The 18,253-nt window shown below is 40.6% G+C and overlaps 1 protein-coding gene across 1 annotated transcript in view; it reads right to left on the bottom strand.

Moving 5' to 3' along the window:
* Positions 1-10,162, bottom strand: part of HEATR1 (HEAT repeat containing 1) — a gene marked incomplete at both ends in the record, with an annotated part of 33,467 nt that extends 23,305 nt beyond the window's left edge. Inside the window, 12 exons of the mRNA XM_079532568.1 lie at positions 568-672; positions 1,090-1,197; positions 2,393-2,510; positions 2,923-3,033; positions 3,397-3,505; positions 4,351-4,484; positions 5,033-5,244; positions 5,610-5,750; positions 6,259-6,360; positions 6,889-7,030; positions 7,963-8,179; positions 10,021-10,162. Coding sequence (XP_079388694.1) covers positions 568-672; positions 1,090-1,197; positions 2,393-2,510; positions 2,923-3,033; positions 3,397-3,505; positions 4,351-4,484; positions 5,033-5,244; positions 5,610-5,750; positions 6,259-6,360; positions 6,889-7,030; positions 7,963-8,179; positions 10,021-10,162 — 1,641 coding nt within the window. The remainder of the gene's footprint in view (positions 1-567; positions 673-1,089; positions 1,198-2,392; positions 2,511-2,922; positions 3,034-3,396; positions 3,506-4,350; positions 4,485-5,032; positions 5,245-5,609; positions 5,751-6,258; positions 6,361-6,888; positions 7,031-7,962; positions 8,180-10,020) is intronic.
* Between the last annotated feature and the right edge of the window lie 8,091 nt (positions 10,163-18,253).

The following is an 18,253-nucleotide window of genomic DNA, read 5'->3' as shown; positions in this document are numbered from 1 at the left end:
CAGACCGTTACCCTTGTTGGAAACAATCACTACAATGCATACCAGAGTCCTATCCAGCGAACCTGAGCTGGTGCTCAGTACTTAGCTAATACCAACTGACCAAATGACTCCCATATGGAAAAACTCAGCTGAATATTTCTCACTAACGTAATGAGTTCTCATTGCGTCATTTTCCATACGAAAGTCACTTGACATGGCTTGCATTTTTATAGACATTCAGACTGGACAAGCAGGAGGCACACTTCATAATTAACAATTCAAATATGCTTTAATAGCTATATAAGGAAACATATAAATCCAAGCTAACTACAAACTTTGAGAAAGATGAGAATGCAGAAAACTGTGGCAGAGGAGTATGTGTGACAAAGTGAACTATAGCCTCCCAAGTCTGTGCTGTTTCATCTTGCTAAAAATGCCATACACCAAAGACAGGAGTAGAAGAGCAATGAAAGACAAAAGCCATATACCAAGAAGACAAGTAGAAGGACAATTACAAAGAATACAATCCAGACACATATTCGGAAGCTGCTAAAATATCACCTAACTTATCAAAAGAAATACACCCACCTCCAAAGCACTGAAAGCAGACATGACAACATCTCTGTTGTCATCCTTGAGGCGCCCAAAAATTGCTTCTTCTATGAATGACTGATCAAAGCCTTCCTGAAGAAACTAAAGAAAGAAGAGCCAAGAAAAAAATACGCTAGCACAATTTAATGAATTATTGGAATTGGCTTTTAATGAAGTACTGGAACTGTAGAACAAGAGAAGCAGTAACATTTAGATTAAATCACACATAACTGAGAGACTAAATTTCAACAAAAAGAAGAAAAACAAAAGTAATGTTGACTTAGATTTTATCTCAGTCTTCAAGCAGCTTAATAAACGAGAACTACATACAGACTCCAGAACAAAGGAAAAAGCTGCCAGAAGCCTTCTGAAAATATCATGTCAGGATAACACCTGAATGGTCTAACATATCACTGGTCTTTAACCAGTACTTCTGGCAAACAGCTTTTAGATGTTTTAGATGTAGCTTTCAGATTTTATACGTTTAAGTTCTCTAAGTGAGAGAATCGTGACACAAACCTTTGATGTTTCAATAACATCTTTCAAATGCTGAAGAGCCAGGACTCGCACAGCTGGCTGAGGATGATTCAAACTAAGCAGAAGCGAAGTGTCAGAGTCTTCCAGAAACTGAAACACAGATTTCAGAGTCACTCACCAGATGTTAAAAATACTTACCGTGTATGTCAGGATAATGGAGGAGAGTCTTTCTGCAATTTTTTGGAAAAGAGGAGAACCTGAACAAAAAGCTGCAGAATAATGATGTTGTGTAACTGCTTCAAATTTGGTCTTCCTCACTTTGGAAGACAGTTTTCAGAATGCAACCTGAATAGTACAGTAAATCACAGATACCTTTTTGTCCTAGAAAAACGTTACTCTTATCTAAGGATTCTGAGAAAGCTCTAACGACAATGTCAGTGTGACAGACCACAGATAGAAACTGTTAAAAAAGGCATCCCTGCCAGTACAATTGCCTGCCCTTATCTCACAAAGTTTAAAGGCCTCAAGAGAGTCATATGCCTTCATTCTGTGTGCCTTGTTTTTTTTGCTTAATCCAAGTGGCACTCCGTGACATAAACTGTGAGTTCAGAAAATCAGCGTAAAAAAAAAAAAATACACTAAGCACTTCTTTTCCAAAGTGACTTCACTCTTTCAATCATTAGAAACAAGGCTCAGGATGCTAACCATCTCTTAGTGATACAAAATAACTCAAATTACTTAAACAAAACTGTTGCAACCGTAGTTAATTCTCTGTCAGTCCGAGTTTCAATTACTCTCCAGAAATGGCACAGGAAGCATTCTGTAGATACTTTATTCTTTCTTGTTACTTAATACAAGCATTCATAAAAATCAATGCAACAAATGGGTCCAGCCACCTTTTCTGACATGCGGTGAAGTTGTCACCCTCCCTCAGGAAGTCATAGATGACATTGACAAAATCTTTCAGAATGATGAGACCTTGCTGGGCACAGCCATATTATAAGCATCAGCAAAAACACTGTACGCAGTGGCTATGCTCATAAGGAAAAAAAGTTAATTATAATAGGCAGGTGGAAATACATAAATTTTAAACATGAAAAAAGCCAATACTCATGACTGTTCATAATGAACATGGACTTAAAAGAAAAAAATCCAACAGCTTTTGGTTTTATCACATTTTTTAATCAACCACCTTCCCCTACTTAAGTAAGGTCGTGGGCTTTTGTGGGAATGGCAGAGATAGAGTTCTAAAAGAGGAAGAGAGATTTAGAACTTTGCCCCAACATCACTGTTCTAACAGTATAACAAAGTAAGAGGTAGGATGAAGAATTATGCTTCTACCTACCTTGTATTTGCCACAGCTTAATGAAAGAGAAATAAACTGGTGAAAAATATTTTGGTTGGCCTGATCCATAGCACTTTCCAGATGCTCCTCCAACACAGAGTCTAAGGCTTTGGGATACCTGCCAAAGACAAAATCCCAAATGTTTTCCACAGGGCATTGCAGAAGAGCATGTATTTCTTATAGACATGCGTGGAAATGCAAGGAAAACGCACGTGCACTTTTCCAAACCATTTAGGAAACTTTGTGAAGGCAATCAACCATTGTGTCTTAACTTAGATAGATGATATGCAGCCCACTTAGAGTAGATAATGACCAGAAATAAATATAATGAGCCAGTAGGTATGGCACTGATGATAAAACATGTAAGGACAGATCAGTAAAATAAAATTTAGACAATGATCAAGTGTCTGTTGTTTTTACCACATTTTTTTAGGCAAGAATATAGTGTTTACAACACCCAGTAAGCTAAGATTGTAGTTGACATCACCAGTCTACAGCCTGTAGGTCTGCCATAGGAAAACTGAACTTACTTTCTCTCAAGAAGTCTGATAAGGGGAAGCAGCTTTTGACTGATTGTAGCCATTTTGGTGGGATTAGATTCAATCTCGGTACCATAGGAGACAAACTCTTCAAGAAACTTGCTAAAATAACAAATAAAAGAAGAAGTCATTATTTTCAAGACATGGCAGTTTTCACTAAAAACACGGTGTTAAACAGGTAACAATTAATATGCATTACATACTGGAAGTACAGATTTGCTCCTGGACTAAAGTTTCACTCCGTTCTATATTCCCACAAATGCTAAAAGCATGGTAAAAACATGGATCGTTTGGATTACTATTATCCAATTATCATTCAGATTATCAGTTTCGAAATCTAAGCTTGGAGTTAAATGTGCAAGTAGAAAAGCATGACTCTAAAAGAGAGTTGTTATTAAACCAGAAATGACTGTAGTACTCCAGGGAAAAAAATAAAAATAAAAAAATCAATCTAAGTTAACTTACGAAGCCAAAAGGTGATCCAAATCCTTTTCCAGTGGTATACTCTGAAGAATACCTTCAAGATGTTTGATATAAATATGATCTTCTCTGTCCTCAGAATCTTCTTGGTCCTCTAAGAACAATGAGTAATCATTGATGATGAACAACAGTTTGAATGCAATCTTCTCATACTGACTAAAACAAATCACTTGTATAGGCAATATCACCTGGTGAACCAAGCACACAATTTAAAACCACAACGTCCACTGATTACTTGCACTAACTCTCTGTGAGCTACTAGCAATGCTTTCCACCAATTTCACTCAAATGCCAACGGCTCTGTTGCTACCAATAAGCTCAGGTATGCTATGGAGCATTTCAGCTCTGTTACCGTAATCGATGCCATCAACTTGTTCAAGCCTTCCCTGTCATGAACTAAAGTTTAGTGCTTTTCAACTAAAAAGCCCTTCCAAACACTATTTGGCAGTTACAACAGTTAACAAAACAAGTAGACTTACTAGTACAGACACAGGCTACAGCACACTAATCAGCTTCATTGTCCAGGAACACTTCCAGGCACATTTAATTTACTGGGCAAACAAACAACTCCATCATTTGAATTACATACAGAGCACTTGTAATCTATCTAAAAACGACCTATGCAGAGGATTCAAAACACAGATTTTGTGACACTACACTACCTCTGACAGTCAGAAATTCAGAACATCAAAATTAAGTTACTGCTGAATACTGAAAAATCAACATTTAAGCTGTTTCAACCTGTTCATTCAACCTGTTTTTCCAGGTCTTACAGAAAAACAGGCAACACCCACACATACAAGCTCAGCAACACCTTCACATGCACTGGTGCAGTTTTAGAAGCAGAAACAAAAGGAAAATAATGTAGCTACAACATTGAGAACAGCTATTTATCTGTTTGTGAGACTCAGAGAACTGTAAATACACGTGCTAACTTACCTGCATCACTTTTCACAATGCTGCAGATAAAGTGAGGCAACAAGTAACGCAGAAGAGGAGAGATATCATAGCCTTCTGAAAGGCCTTGCAAAAGTGTCACCAGTTCTGGGTTCTTGCAGAGATAATTAAATGGCCTGCACAACAGAATGGGAGATGGGAGGAAACAAATGCATGGTTATCTGGCTTGCCATAACCTTCAGACCACTCCTGAGGATTCGGTTCTTAGAATCAAGTAACAGCATCTTTGTAAATAAATGCTGAAAAGATTGTAAGGGTTTCACTTTCAGAGCAGCCCTTGCATGTGAAGCAAATACCTTCCACAGAACGGACAGGATTTCTTTTTTCTTTAAATAACCCCAAACTTGTGCTGACGTTATTATGCTACCATCACTTCCACGATTCCCACTTTAATGAAAACCTTACTGGCAGGCTTAAATTTTGCACACTAACAGCAATTCTGGAAGTGTCAGGAGAGAGACCAAACAATGACGGACTTGGACCACTAAGACTCTTCAGCTGTAGTGACCATAAGCATTTTTGAAGAACCAAATACACCTCCAAACCTTTGCACACATCAACTACTCACATCTCTGACATGGAAGCATCCCTTTAATGAGTAAGATGAAAAGCTGAAGTGCTACCTCAGCTCTTAAATGGAGAATTTCAATTGATGTAGACTTACTTTTTCCCAAGACCGTCTCCTTTCTGAGTTTGCAGAAGTAGGTTCAGGCAAGCAATCCCTTCCCTGGCTAATGAGGGCACTTTAGATAATGTCTTGCTTATCTGTAACATCAAGGAATGCACCAAGGAGGAATCCACTGTCACTTTTACTGTCATCTGGCATATTATCATATATGTTGCAGCCCTATAATCCTGTACAGAGGACTTCAAGCCCTTGAAAAAGAGAAAAACGAAGATGTATTATGTCTGACATGCACATTTGTTTAAAAAAAGTACATTAATGTACAATTTCTTTCCATCCTTACATCTATGGAACTATACTACCTTTTTCTCCATGTGTTTTAAGTAACTATAAACATAACTTTCAAGACAAAAAAGGTGTTGTGCAGGGTCCAAACATAAAGGAAGAGAGATACATAAGAGTCCTTAGAAGTGCTTATCCGGGCTGTGAGAAAGCATGATTAGACTAGGAACTTCACCTACCTAATGTTTCAAACCATCTTGAATGTTAGCAGCAGAAAAATTAGCAGTAAACAGTACACTTCATCACACAGAAAGGAAAACAAAACTTTGGGTACCTTCTGGATGTAGGGGAGAAGCATGGAGACTATACGGTCTGTTATCTTCTCTGCAGCTCCAAGAGCCGATACAATGGTGGAGGCATAAAATGCAAGAAAAACTCTCAGCTGAGCAGAGTTGCTAGCATATTCTGAAAAGACCTGGACCATAGAAGAATTAGTTATTGAGACACCAAGAAAAGTGGAAAGACGCATACAGCTTCCCAAAAATGCCCAAGATCTCAGAGCTTCAGCACATAAATTCTAACAGCTCCTGATGTAACAACTGAAGGCATCATCTCTCCCTAGCAGTAAACTTGGCCAGAGGGAACTGCTCCCTGTTGCAGAGAAGGCAGAAAGATACGGATGCTTTTCTTCAGCTATTACACTTGATCATAAAAAGGTAACCTAGACCATTTAGTTTGTGTAGTGCTCATGACTGTGAACTGGACAGCCAAGATGCTGCCACGAATGACTGATTCTCAGCCAATTCCTCATAAGAATTTCTATAAAGTGTAATCTATAAAGACAATGATAATTTTTCATATTGCAAATGAGTTTTTTTAAAATATTCGATACACCAAATGTTAATAAACATCATAATACTAACATGAAGATGGAAAAAATCAAGTGACAACACACAAGTATTGCTCTAGAATAAAGGAACAACCTTCACAGATTTTGCCACCAGTCTGCAGATGAAATCCATGAAATCCAGGTCTTTGTAGCAGTGTGTAATCAGAGTACCTCTTGCCAGAGGGACACCAGGTTTCTTCCCAGAGTGAAAAAAATAAAGTTAGAACACTCCAAGGTAAAGTGAAATGCCCAAAGTAAATAATGAATATAACCCTATTAAATTAATCCTATAGATGAGTTAACATCACTTAAATTGCACATCCCTGGATTTTTTTTTATATCTACCTTAAGAGAGACTATGAATTATACACTACACGTATATCATCATTACAAATTCACCATTACGTAGAGTATATATTCAAATAAACACATATTTTAGTAACTGCATACCTTCCTAGCAGTTGCAAATACCTACACATTAAAAGCATTCTTGAACTTTGTCAAAGAAAAAGTAATTATGATTGAAGCGTTCTGTAACTGCACTTAAAGAAAAGCAACAAACAAGTAGGCATTCAGGCTCCATTCCTACAATTAAATCTTTCAGTACAGTCCTACAACTAATATATGATCAGGCGGACCATATTCTTAAATCTAGAAATGAGTCAGCATATTATGAATTAAGTTCTTCACACTTCTCCCACCACACATCTGTTAAGTACTTTACCCTTATTGGATCCAGCCAGTGCCATTTATGAGTTGGGCTTTTTATGTTTAAAAGCTGAATAACTCTCACAAATAGTTTGGTCTCGTGATATGGCAGAACACAACCAATCAAACTATCTTGATTGTAGAGGTGGATGTGAAATCTAAGATAGAAACAAACACATACATAAACAGTTAAAAAATAACTGGAAGTCCAAAACAAAGGCCCAGCCATGTACTTCTCAGAACATCTGGTTACTTGCTTTTATGCAAGACCAGAGGAAACTGTCACACTGGCTCAAGCATCCGATCTGCCTACAGTCAAGAACCCAAAAGACACACAGTCCATACATGTAGGAAGACATTAAAGAAAGTACTTCATATGATGATATTAAGTCCCTTAGTTTCTTCTGTATTAATATTAGTATTAAGTCAAGTTACAATAATATAGCACAAATTTCAGCACTATATATGTACATACATTTAATTGTGATTCAAGCTTATGCCAACAGCAACTACCCACTCTTTCATGATACGAGACATTACACTTTGCAACTTGATAGGTCAATTTATATAAATAAGGACAACACCTCATAAAAGTACTTGGCTCACTTTTTCTTCACACCTTCTTAAATAACCCTGAAATAAGATGACTTCTTGTTATAATACAATACATATAATATCATCCACAGTTCACAGTTTAAACTGAAAATTTGCTATGTTACACAGCTCGTTATCTCGAAGTATTTTACATAAACATCTCTCCAGGTCCTCTATAAGAGGATTAGAGTTGTGCAATTTGGTTGATTGCCAGACAAATAAGTAATTACATTTTATACAGGTTATCATGGTGTATCAAAACTTCTACAGAAATTTATCAAGTGACACAAATCTAACTGGCAATGAATAATATCTGGCTCCACACAGACTAAACTCAAATGTATATATATTTTTATATATATAAATACAAATAACATTTCAACTTGTACTTCCAGAAAACTAAGTTATAATTATTCAAAATTATTCTTATGAGAAAAAAAAATCTTACATTTCTGAAAATCTGATCTACTGACACGTAGGGTTTTGAGTGGGTTACCTGTGAATGAGCCATTCCAGGCACTTCTGCGCAGGCTTCAGCATAAAGTAAGGGGACAGGTGAATCAGGAACAATGAAATATTCTCATTGAGCTGCTGATTTACTGATTTAGTCTGAACACTGCGTTCCAAGCCTTTGGACATGGAACTAAACAAGCTGGACTGGAATACTTCAAAGGAAGGATCGATCACCATCAACTCCTCTAAGCCAGTGCATCCTGTGGAAAAACAATGGAAGAATGGTTTAAATGCAACATCTGTAACCACAGTCCCTCATCACACTATTGTATCCAACCTCTTTACTATGGTGGTGTATACAAAACAAGGCAAATCAAATAATAAGACCAAAACTTTTGCTACACTTGAGGTACTTCCTGACGAAGAAAATTTTCATTTGGTAGTGTACTCGACAAACAGTGGAGGCCCACAGCATCCTGGGCTGTGTGTGCAAGAGTGTAGCCAATGCTCTATGGGAGCTGAACTTCCCCTTCCATTTCACTTTTGTGACACTGCATCTGGAGGAGTAGCTACAATGTTGAGCAAATGAGCAAAATGTTGACAACCATATACAAGCCCAGTAAAGGACCACTAAGATGTCTGAGTCTGAAAAATGACGTGCAAAGCAAATGACAAGAACTGTGTTTGCTCAGCCTTGCAAAGACATCACCAAAAGGAAATCTTACTATCTTACTACTGTCTGCAACTCCTTAATGGAGTAGCATAGGTTATCAAGAAGATGGAGCCAGACTCTTCACAGAGATGTACAATGGAAAGATAGAACAATTCCAGTTGGAAGGGGTGTACAAAGATCATTGAGTCCAACTATCTGACTACTTTGGTGCTAACTCAAAGTTAAAACACCATTTAGAACATTATCCAAATGCCTTAAAAACACAGATGGGCACAGAGCATTGACCACTTCTCTAGGGAGCTTGTTCATGTGCCTAACAAGCCTCCTGGTAAAGAAATTTGGATGGGATAGAAAGATGTAACCTGGAACACAGGAAATTCCAAGTTAAAATATGGATATATTTATTTATTTAACTTGAGGATGGTCAAACACAGACCAGAGGCCTAGTATCATATCAGAGATTGTGAAACTCCTGTTAACTACAACTGCATCTGAGATTCCAACTAGTTTTTTATCCATCTGTCCATCATCTGAATTGAATGAAACATCATAGCATTGACACAAAAATGTTATGGAAGACAGTCCAAAAAACAAAAAAACCCTCAAAACATACAACATGTGCTGCTCCCTCCTTGCTGCAACCCTACAGTTAACACTATCTCAGCAGGCATCCACAGCAGGCATGCAGAGAATCATAGAATATCCTAGATTAGAAGAGACCCAACTCCAAGTTCCACACAAGACCACCCAAAATCCAAACCCTAAGTCTGAGAGTGAAGTCCAGAGGCTCCCTGAGCACCAGCACTCGGGGCCGTGCCCACAGCCCCGTGCAGCCCGTTCCGTGCCCACCGCCCTGTGGTGCAGCACCTGTCCCCAACCCCACAGCCCCTCCCCTGTCACAGCTCCATGCCGTTCCCTCAGGCCCTGCCGCTGTCACACAGAGCAGAGCTCAGCTGCAACTGCCATCAGGCCTCCTCCTCCCCAGTCTCCACTTCACTGGGCTGAAAAAACCAGGAACTTCAGCTGCTCCTCACACACTTTGCCATCTACTGTCACAACCCTCCTCTGGACACTGTCTAAAAGTTTTATGTACTTTTTGTATTGATGGAAGGACATGCCAAGGGGCTTCTGCTCATAGAACCAAGGTTCTTAGGAAGAATACAACCCTCTCCAGAAGCATGATTTACACACAACAAATCCATGCTGACTGTTCCCAATTACCTTACTTTCCACGTGTCCAGAAACGTGCTTCAACACAGCCTGTTCCATGATTGGAACACACTGATTGGAGTGATGCTCACTAGGCCATATTGCACTGAATTCCTGTTTTGGCCTCTTTTGAATCAAGTTCACCTGTACTATTTAATCTTCTCCAGCTGTTTTTTAGATGATTTTTAGAATCCCTGACACGTGAAGAGCCAAACTTACCAATAGCAAAAAACGTGTCCCTGTCAATAGCAGCGGCTTCCTTGCAATCGAACAGCAGCGAGGCTGCCTCAGAGCGGTTCAGGAGGCTGGGATCGCTCTGGGGAAGGGCGAGCCGCTTCAGCTGCTCCGCGAGGGACGTCATAGCTTCACCTTTCGAGGACACACACCTCAAAGGAAACCCTGCACGAAGAAACCCACAGATAAAGCCAGCATCCCACACTTCTCTCCCACGAAGTAGCTCCTGAAGCCCACCCTCACCCGAGTCCCACCATGAGCGGCTTGTGACCGCAGCGGCCTTAGGGACACGGACACGGACACCCCACCCCCTTCCTTTCGCCCCCTTCCACTGCGGCCGAGGCCTCGCTGCCAGCTGCCACTTAAAGGCGCACCCAGGTGGGAGCTAACCGGAGCCAGACCAGGAGAAGCGCGAGAGGGGCAGCAGCAGGCGGTGACGCAGCCCGATTCCCCCCCTCACTCAACCTCGGTACCCACCGGGCCGCGCACCGCGCCGCTCCCCACGTGCGCTGCGCGCGCCGCTAACCCGGAAACAGCCGCTCCAGCGGCACAGGAAGCTCCGCCCCCTGTTGCGAGACCACGCCCCTTTCCCCTCCTGTTCCCGGCGCGTGGGCGTGGGCTGCACAGAGCATGCGCGGGGGGCAGCCGCTTGTTTGGTTGGGGGAGGGTGCGTGGTGGTGGCGGCCATTTGCTGCTGTTGACGGCCGTTGGTGGCCTGCGTGTGCGGGTGCGTGGGGGGGGGGGGGCTGGGGCCATAGGTGGGTCAGGCTGTGGGAGAAGGTGCGAAGACTAAGTGCGAGTGAGTGAGAGGTCTTGACGAAGTCTTCTTGTCGTGGGGTGCTGCTGCTGTTCTGCTGAGCCGACCACAACCCCTTAGAGATCTGCTAGTCAGGGCTGGCATGTATCACCAGTTAGGGCACGCAGTGCTTCTGTTGTCCCACATCAGGGTCTCTGCATGTCTGAAGTGATTCATACTGGGGAAAGTCTAAGAATTCTGAGAAAAGAAACTTAAAAGCTACTGCAGCTGCTGTGGATGAGATTCCAGCTGCAGAACCATGAAGTAGTATGGGTTGGAAGAGTGCTGGAGAAGTCATTATCCCCGAGACGAGGCCAGTTTGCAGCATGTTGCTCAAAGCTCGTCTGCTTGTGTTTGGTGCACCTTGAGGATGGAAATTCCAGAGCTTCCTTCAGCCTCTCATGTAAGGTTTGGTTATCCTCAGGTTAAAAACATGCTCCTAACATTTAAAAGAACAAACAAACAAACAAACAGAAAAACAAAAAACAAAAAAACAACACAAAACATTGTCCCCTACCAGTTTGTATTCAGTATTTCAGGCTGCAGTGTTTGCACTTTGAAATGAAAGCCAGAAAGAGAATGTGTGTAGTTACAGTCCAGGAGAAGCCTGGAATATTTTTGACGTGAGCAGTTGTAAAAAAATTATGCCAAATATAACAATTCCAGCACTGAGTGTACAGAATTATTCCAAATATTGTTGAGAAACTGTATGCCAATGTCAGAAATAACAAATGATAAAGCTGCCCTATGTGGCAATAATTTAGCACGCAGAAGAAATAATATATATAAGTATAAATTCAGCTTTGCAAAACATTGTTTACATGCTTGATGTTATCCGTTTGTTGTTCTCTTTCTGCCTTCTGTAATGACGTAGCAGTTGCTCTTTGCATTTGGACTGCATTGTGAAATGATCAGACAGTGACCTTCAGCAGCATGTACGTTGGTAAGGCCTTGAGGCTCCTAATCCCTTGGCCTTCATTAGGAGCAAGGAGATTGGAGTCACTGTATTATGTATGAATGCGAATATATCAAACTAGAGAGTTAAGATTTGCTTACTCCATCTTTTCCGCTATAGGCTTAGTTTTTTTTTTTTTAATACTTGTAAAACTCAGGAGTAACTGTTGTGATGTCAGTGGAGTTGTGCAATTGTGCAGCTGATGTAACTGGAGGCAGAAACAACCAAGTGCGATTCAGTTTTGGTTGAGGTTCTTGTTGCTGGAACAGGATTGAAGTGAAAATTCTTCAGTTGGACTTGAACGGCTGGGAGAAATTTGCTTGCTAGGCATGATATCAGGCGTATCATCGACTTACTGACCACTGTGGCAGGCGGTATCATGTTTCCTTGTCTTTTCTTGGAAAATGTACTGCAGCTTCCCCCAGCCATAAATTCTCATGTGTAGCTGCATTCCAGATCTAAAAATAAATAGAAACCCTCTGGATGGGCAGAGAGAAGCTATTTTGGGGATTTTACTATGTTAACAGCTTTGTGATATGGTACTACCAACTAAAGGCTTCTAATCAAAATTATTGTAGAGGAGGCTTTAGCATGTTTGCTCTAGAAGTGCTTCACCTAGGCACACACAAAGAAGACGTAGGTTTGAAAGCAGTAGGCAAGGGCCACCTCTGCGTTTCCAAATTTATTTAGCTGAGATAGGTCTACCCTGTCTCAAAAACATCAGGGAGAGTAGAGTTTTTAAAAATTGAAGGAAAGAAGCTGTTCTTTCATTGCTGAGCTGCTGACAAATCGTGGTGTTTTTGATGTGTGTTGTGTGTATTGTTGTAAAAATCAGCTAGAAAGTTGGATTTTCATGACTGCACAATTGTTGTCAGACAAAACAGGAGATATCTCGTGGTTGCTGTGATTATGATAGTTCACTGTCAGGATTTTACATTTATCAGGCTGAAAAAAAATGTTATGTTTTTGTATGTTAGCTACCTACTGCTACAAAAAAAATATGTGCCAGGTACTACTGAGGGAGAAGATGTTTTATATCTGCAATGTAATAGTTCTGAATTCTGTTGTTTAATGCATTGGGAGAACTTGGAAATCAGAGTGTGGCAGTGTGGCCGTTTGGGTCTTGGATGTAGTAAGCAACAAGGAGACTGTTGTGTACCAGACATGTAGCAGGGCTATGAATTATAGAAAAGAAATGGAAGGTTGGGAGAAGGTAAAAGTGATTACTAAGAAACCTGCTTTTGAATGCAGCATGCTTTTCTTACTGCAGAATACTGTCTTGCTGTTACCACTCTCAATTGCCCCTGTTATTTAAACAAGTGGCAAGTGTTGGAATAACAGCAGATCTTGTACGGTGCAACAAGCCATTCCTGACCTGCAGCTGTTCAAATCTCTATTTACTTGCCAGCCCAGCCAGTTGCTGTTTTTTTGGTTGTGTGATTTCATTTTTAATTTTTTTTATACGCTGAGATGAATCATGTCTTTTTCCCTGAAGAAGAAACAGTTTAATTATTACCCAGACACATTAAATAGAAATTTCAGCCTTTCCCCAGGCCAGCTGTTGAAGCCATTGCCACTTTCACTCCTTCATTTGCCCCAGTCACTTCCAGCCTACACACCGTTTCCATATCTGATGAACATATTGTTTAATCTAGAATGAGCTTGCAACTTTACATGATAATATCTGAAAACAGTAGGATCCATGTTCAGTAGCAGAGGGCAGAAAGCATACGTGTTGTTTTTGCTGCTTGATTATATTCAGTATTCTACATTGTAGAATCACAGGATGGCTTGGTTTTAAAGGGACCTTGAAGATCATCTAGTTCCAAAACCTCTGTCATGGGCAGGGCTGCCACCCACCAGCTCAGGCTGCTCAAGACCCCATGCAACCTGGTCTTGAATGCCTCCCGGGATGGGGCACCCACAGCTTCTCTGAGTAACCTATGCCAGTGCCTCAGCACCCTCTGAGTTAAAATTTTCCTCCTAACATCTAGCCTAAGTCTTCCCTCGCACAGATTAAAGCCATTCCCCCTTGTCCTATCACTGTCAGATTGTGTAAAAAGTCGGTCTCCTTCCTGTTAATAAGGTCCCCTCAAGTACTGGAGGACTGCAGTGAGGTCTCCCTGGAGCCTTCTCTTCTTCAAGCTGAAAAGGCCCAGCTGCCCTCCCACCCTGGGACAGGTGCTCTGATCATCTCCATACGTTTACTGTGCTGGAACTCCAAGCCTGGATGCAGTACTCCAGGTGAGGTCTCACAAGGACAGAGCAGAGGGGCAATCACATCCCTCTCTGTGCTGGCCACCCCTCTTCTGATGCAGCCCAGGATATTGCTGGGCTTCTTGGCAGCAAGTGCATGCTGCTGGCTCATGTCCAGCATTTTGTCCATTGGGTCCCCTCAGGTTGTTCTCTCTAGGGCTGCTCTCCAGGAGTTCTCCTCCCAGTCTGTACATATATCTGGGATTGCCCCAAACCAAGTGCAACATCTTGCGCTTAGCCTTGTTGAACCTTGTTAGGTTTATGTGCTCCCACATTTCAAGCCTGGCTAGGTATCTCTGGATGACATACCTTCCTTAATGTATATATTTAGTTATCCACTTTGTAAGCTTTGTTTATTTTATGCATCTTTGTGCAGGAATGAATTACATGCCTAACACAGGGCCGCTGTGAACACTGGCAACAATTGAACATTTTTTTTTTAAATATATGTATGCGTATTTACGTATATGTGAGAGAAATTAATATTAGAATATCTAGAAATTATTGGAAAAAAATATATAAGTATCTGCAATTACAGAAATGCCCCCAAACTTGCTTTGCGTTTCATATAGTTTTAAAAATCTTTGGGTTTTGTATTTGCATTCCTTGTGCCTTGGAAACTGTTGATGATATTATGCGCTTTGGGAATTTCTGGCAGGCAAATACTGCTTTTGTTTTGAGTATCAAGAGCATGCAACTGAGTGTTACTGATAAGCTCAGATCTCTCAATCTGTTGATTGGCTAGAGGTACCATGGTTTTAGGGTTTAAATAGTGACCCTTTTGTCTTGAGTTGATGTAAAGACTCAGTGCTGCTTTTCATGACTTGAGAAGTGGAAATAAACTTGGTAACGGCTAATAATTTAGTTACATAAGCTTTTTCTCGGTACTTTCTCCAATGCATTTCTTATTCTCTGGCATTCTGTGTGTTTTGTGTATGCCAGTGCTTGAAGAGAGTTCTCTGCAGAGAAACTGCTTGAGCTTCTTGAGTAGAATCTGCAGTGCTTATATTAATATTAAGCTGCACTGGAAATATTTTCTGCTTTCCTTAAGATGTTGTCTCAGCTTTCTTCCAATTCAGGATTTATTTGTAATTATTTTCTCAATTTATAATGAATTTATAATCAGTTACAGAGCAGATGGCTTAAAAAATCATTAAGATCACAAGGGTGATGCATATAATGGGGATTGTTGAGCCATGGGGAATGAATGAAAGAGTGCCTTGGTGTTGCAGATGCTCATTCATAACTCAGTGGTCTTCCCTAGAGGAGTCCAAGGTATACTTGAATCTGTGCATTTGTTCTGCAAGACAAGCTTTCTTCTGAATGCGAAGAGCCAGAGTAAAGCTTTGTTGGGCTGGATGTAAGGACAGATTCTGGAAAAGGAAAACTTGTGTTCTTCCTGCATCACTTAAAACACGTTACCCATGTTTGGCAGTAATTCATGTTGAACTCGATGCTGCCTTATACAGAACTTGAATTTGCCCCATGTTTGTGCAGTAAGGAGTTAGTATTCATTTTTACCAACTAGCAATTCATTCAAACACATTGTCGTCTGGTGTGCGTGATTTCACTGATGTGAGTGAAATTGCACTGATGTATCTGGAAGGAGAAATGAGGGCACAGTTACTGCAACTTGTCTGAGGTCATTTGGTGAATCTGTACCAATGCTGAGATTAGAGCACAGCAGTGTCTGATATCGAGTGCCCATATCCTGTGACCATCATCTCTACTTCATACCTCAACCATTTAAAACCTGCCAGGTCTCCTCTGTGCCTCCATGATAGTTGTTGTCTGGAAACTCTGACTTCGTTGACAGCCTTCCTTTCTTTCTAGATAAATAAAGGCATGTTGTGTGTCTATCCCTTATCTCACATGTACATCCAAGTTCTTTTTTTCCCCACTGTGATTAAAACTAATGCTGAATAATGTCATGCTTTAAAAAAAATAATTCTCAAATCAGTTATGGGTCAAAGGTTGGCTCACTAAGGGATTTTTTAATGCTGATAATATTAATGAAGTGCAAACTCTGTAGTGAGCTGCATAGCCCAAGTCTCCTGATTTCTCCCTTGCTTAGTATCTTTGTGTTCTGAGGCTAAGCCAATGTAAAATAGGAATGCAGGCAGGATTCTGAGAACATGATGGTTTTTCTGGAGGTTTGCAATAGGCCGTGCTACCCTCCTAGACCTGCTCTAATATTCTCATCACTGAGCCATTTTTAAAATCCTGGCTCTGCCTCACCATTTTTTCCAATCCTATGCCAGCACTATTTGTAGTTTCCCCACCTGTCACCCTGAATATTACGTGGTAACCGTCTGCGTATTGCTCTACAAATTCCATCTGCTAACAGACTGACTTGCAGCACTGCAAATAAATTACCATATTTCCCAGTTTTTTGTTTGATGTTACGTTTTTTAATCTATGCAAAATATCTATGAAAGCTTGTGGGTTTTTTTTTTTTTTTTGCTCATTATCTAGTCTGCTTTTTTGAGTTGCACCTGTCCATACAGGATCCATTACACAACAGAGGCTCAAAAGATAAGGCAGTTCAGGTATCATGGGTTTTGTGTGTGTGTGGAATATTTAATAGAGAAGATAAGGGTTAAGGCTTAATGAGGGTTCTCCTCATCCCTGAAAGGTATGATTTTATGTAGTGCTGCCTGGCAGTAGTCGTCACTAGAGGATTTGTCCTCTGCTGTGCCTTATCTTTCAACGCTGACTTTGGAGTCTGTGATTATTATGTCTCACATACTACTGACAGAGGCCAGATTTTGAATGTTCCTACTGATATTTGTCTTGTAGAATTTCTGGGAGCCAGAACTATCTGCTGCACCGACTACAAGACTGGAAATGTAACTCTAGGGACATCCTCTCCAGTGTGTAAGGGACCCTGAATGCCTGATGAAGCCTGACATACTAGCTTCCCCTCAGGCATATTTGGGTGCAGGCTAAACACAGACCTCTGAGACAAAAATGGAGATGAGGTAGATGAAGCACACGGCAATTGGACTTGTTTGGTAGGCTCATCAGGGCTTTTTGAGATAGAAAGCCTCTGCTCCAAAGAATTTGTGATTAAGGTAGACATGAAGAACCAAAGTGAGCATCACTGACTGTTTTAGAGATGGGAAAGTGCAGCACATCAAGCTTGTTTCTTTTTCAGTTGGTGGGATCAGGCTGAAGGGCCAAGTCTTAGCTTTTGGGGAAAAAATTACTGGAAGTGATTTGCTCAACGTTATGTAGAACATTTTAAACTGGGGTAGATCACACAGTGTGTCAGCCTCGTGACTTTCCTTCCACACAAAGACTTGGCAGCAGTCAGTGGTCCCAGTACAGTCAGCATTTTCTCCATACTCCTGAAGCCCTTGTGCTTTAGTAGTATCTGTCCTTCCTATAAATGTTTCTTGCTACTCTTTATCCACGGCTGCATTTCAGGGGCAGAGTAAGTTGTTCCTATATATAGATGGCGAAGCACTTTGAGATCTTTTGAAGTCAGCAATGCATTTTTTCAGTTCTTTCTCCATTTGTGTTTCCAATAGTTAGAAAAGAAATATATAGTGCACGCTTAGCTTCTGTATAATTAATATTACCATGCATGAGTAGGGGAACGATTTTTCAGAGTGAAAGCCTGTCTCTTTTGGTGCTAGGTGTGGCAGGGCTACATTCTGTGTCCACAGTGCTGCTCTGACTGAGCTCAGGCAGAATCAGAAGTTTGGTTCCCACATATATGCTTCTCTTTGCTCTTTCCTTCTTCTGCAGATGTTCTTTTCACTTGCTGTATGTAAAAGGACATCTTAAAAAATAGATATGACGTGCTTTGAAAACAACAGTGCTTTACAATCCATTTAAGCTTCTATTAGCAGATTATGTAGGAGAGCACTCTGATTTTATTTTTTATTTTTTCATTGTTGCCTCTTTTGGAAAGTCATCCTAATGGGGTTGTGTTTTTTTTTTTTAACAGAGAAATAGGCTGTGTCTCTAGATAGATAATTACATAACTACTTCTGAATTATGGAGCACTCATAAGGTCTTTTACCATCCTGTGGCATGTGTGAGATAATTTTGGCAGGTGTGGGTTATCGTGTTTTTTGCAGAGAAACATTAAAACTGGCAACTAATGGTGATCACTTTCACATGAGCTGATAGTTCTGCAGATGATTATTTAGGCAGAGAAATCTGGCTTGTTTCTAAAGCTCGCTCGGTTCAAATAGAAGAAT

Source organism: Tetrao urogallus (assembly GCF_951394365.1).
Source record: "Tetrao urogallus genome assembly, chromosome: 2".
NCBI lineage: Eukaryota > Metazoa > Chordata > Aves > Galliformes > Phasianidae > Tetrao > Tetrao urogallus.
This window is presented reverse-complemented; position numbering and strand designations above follow the sequence as displayed.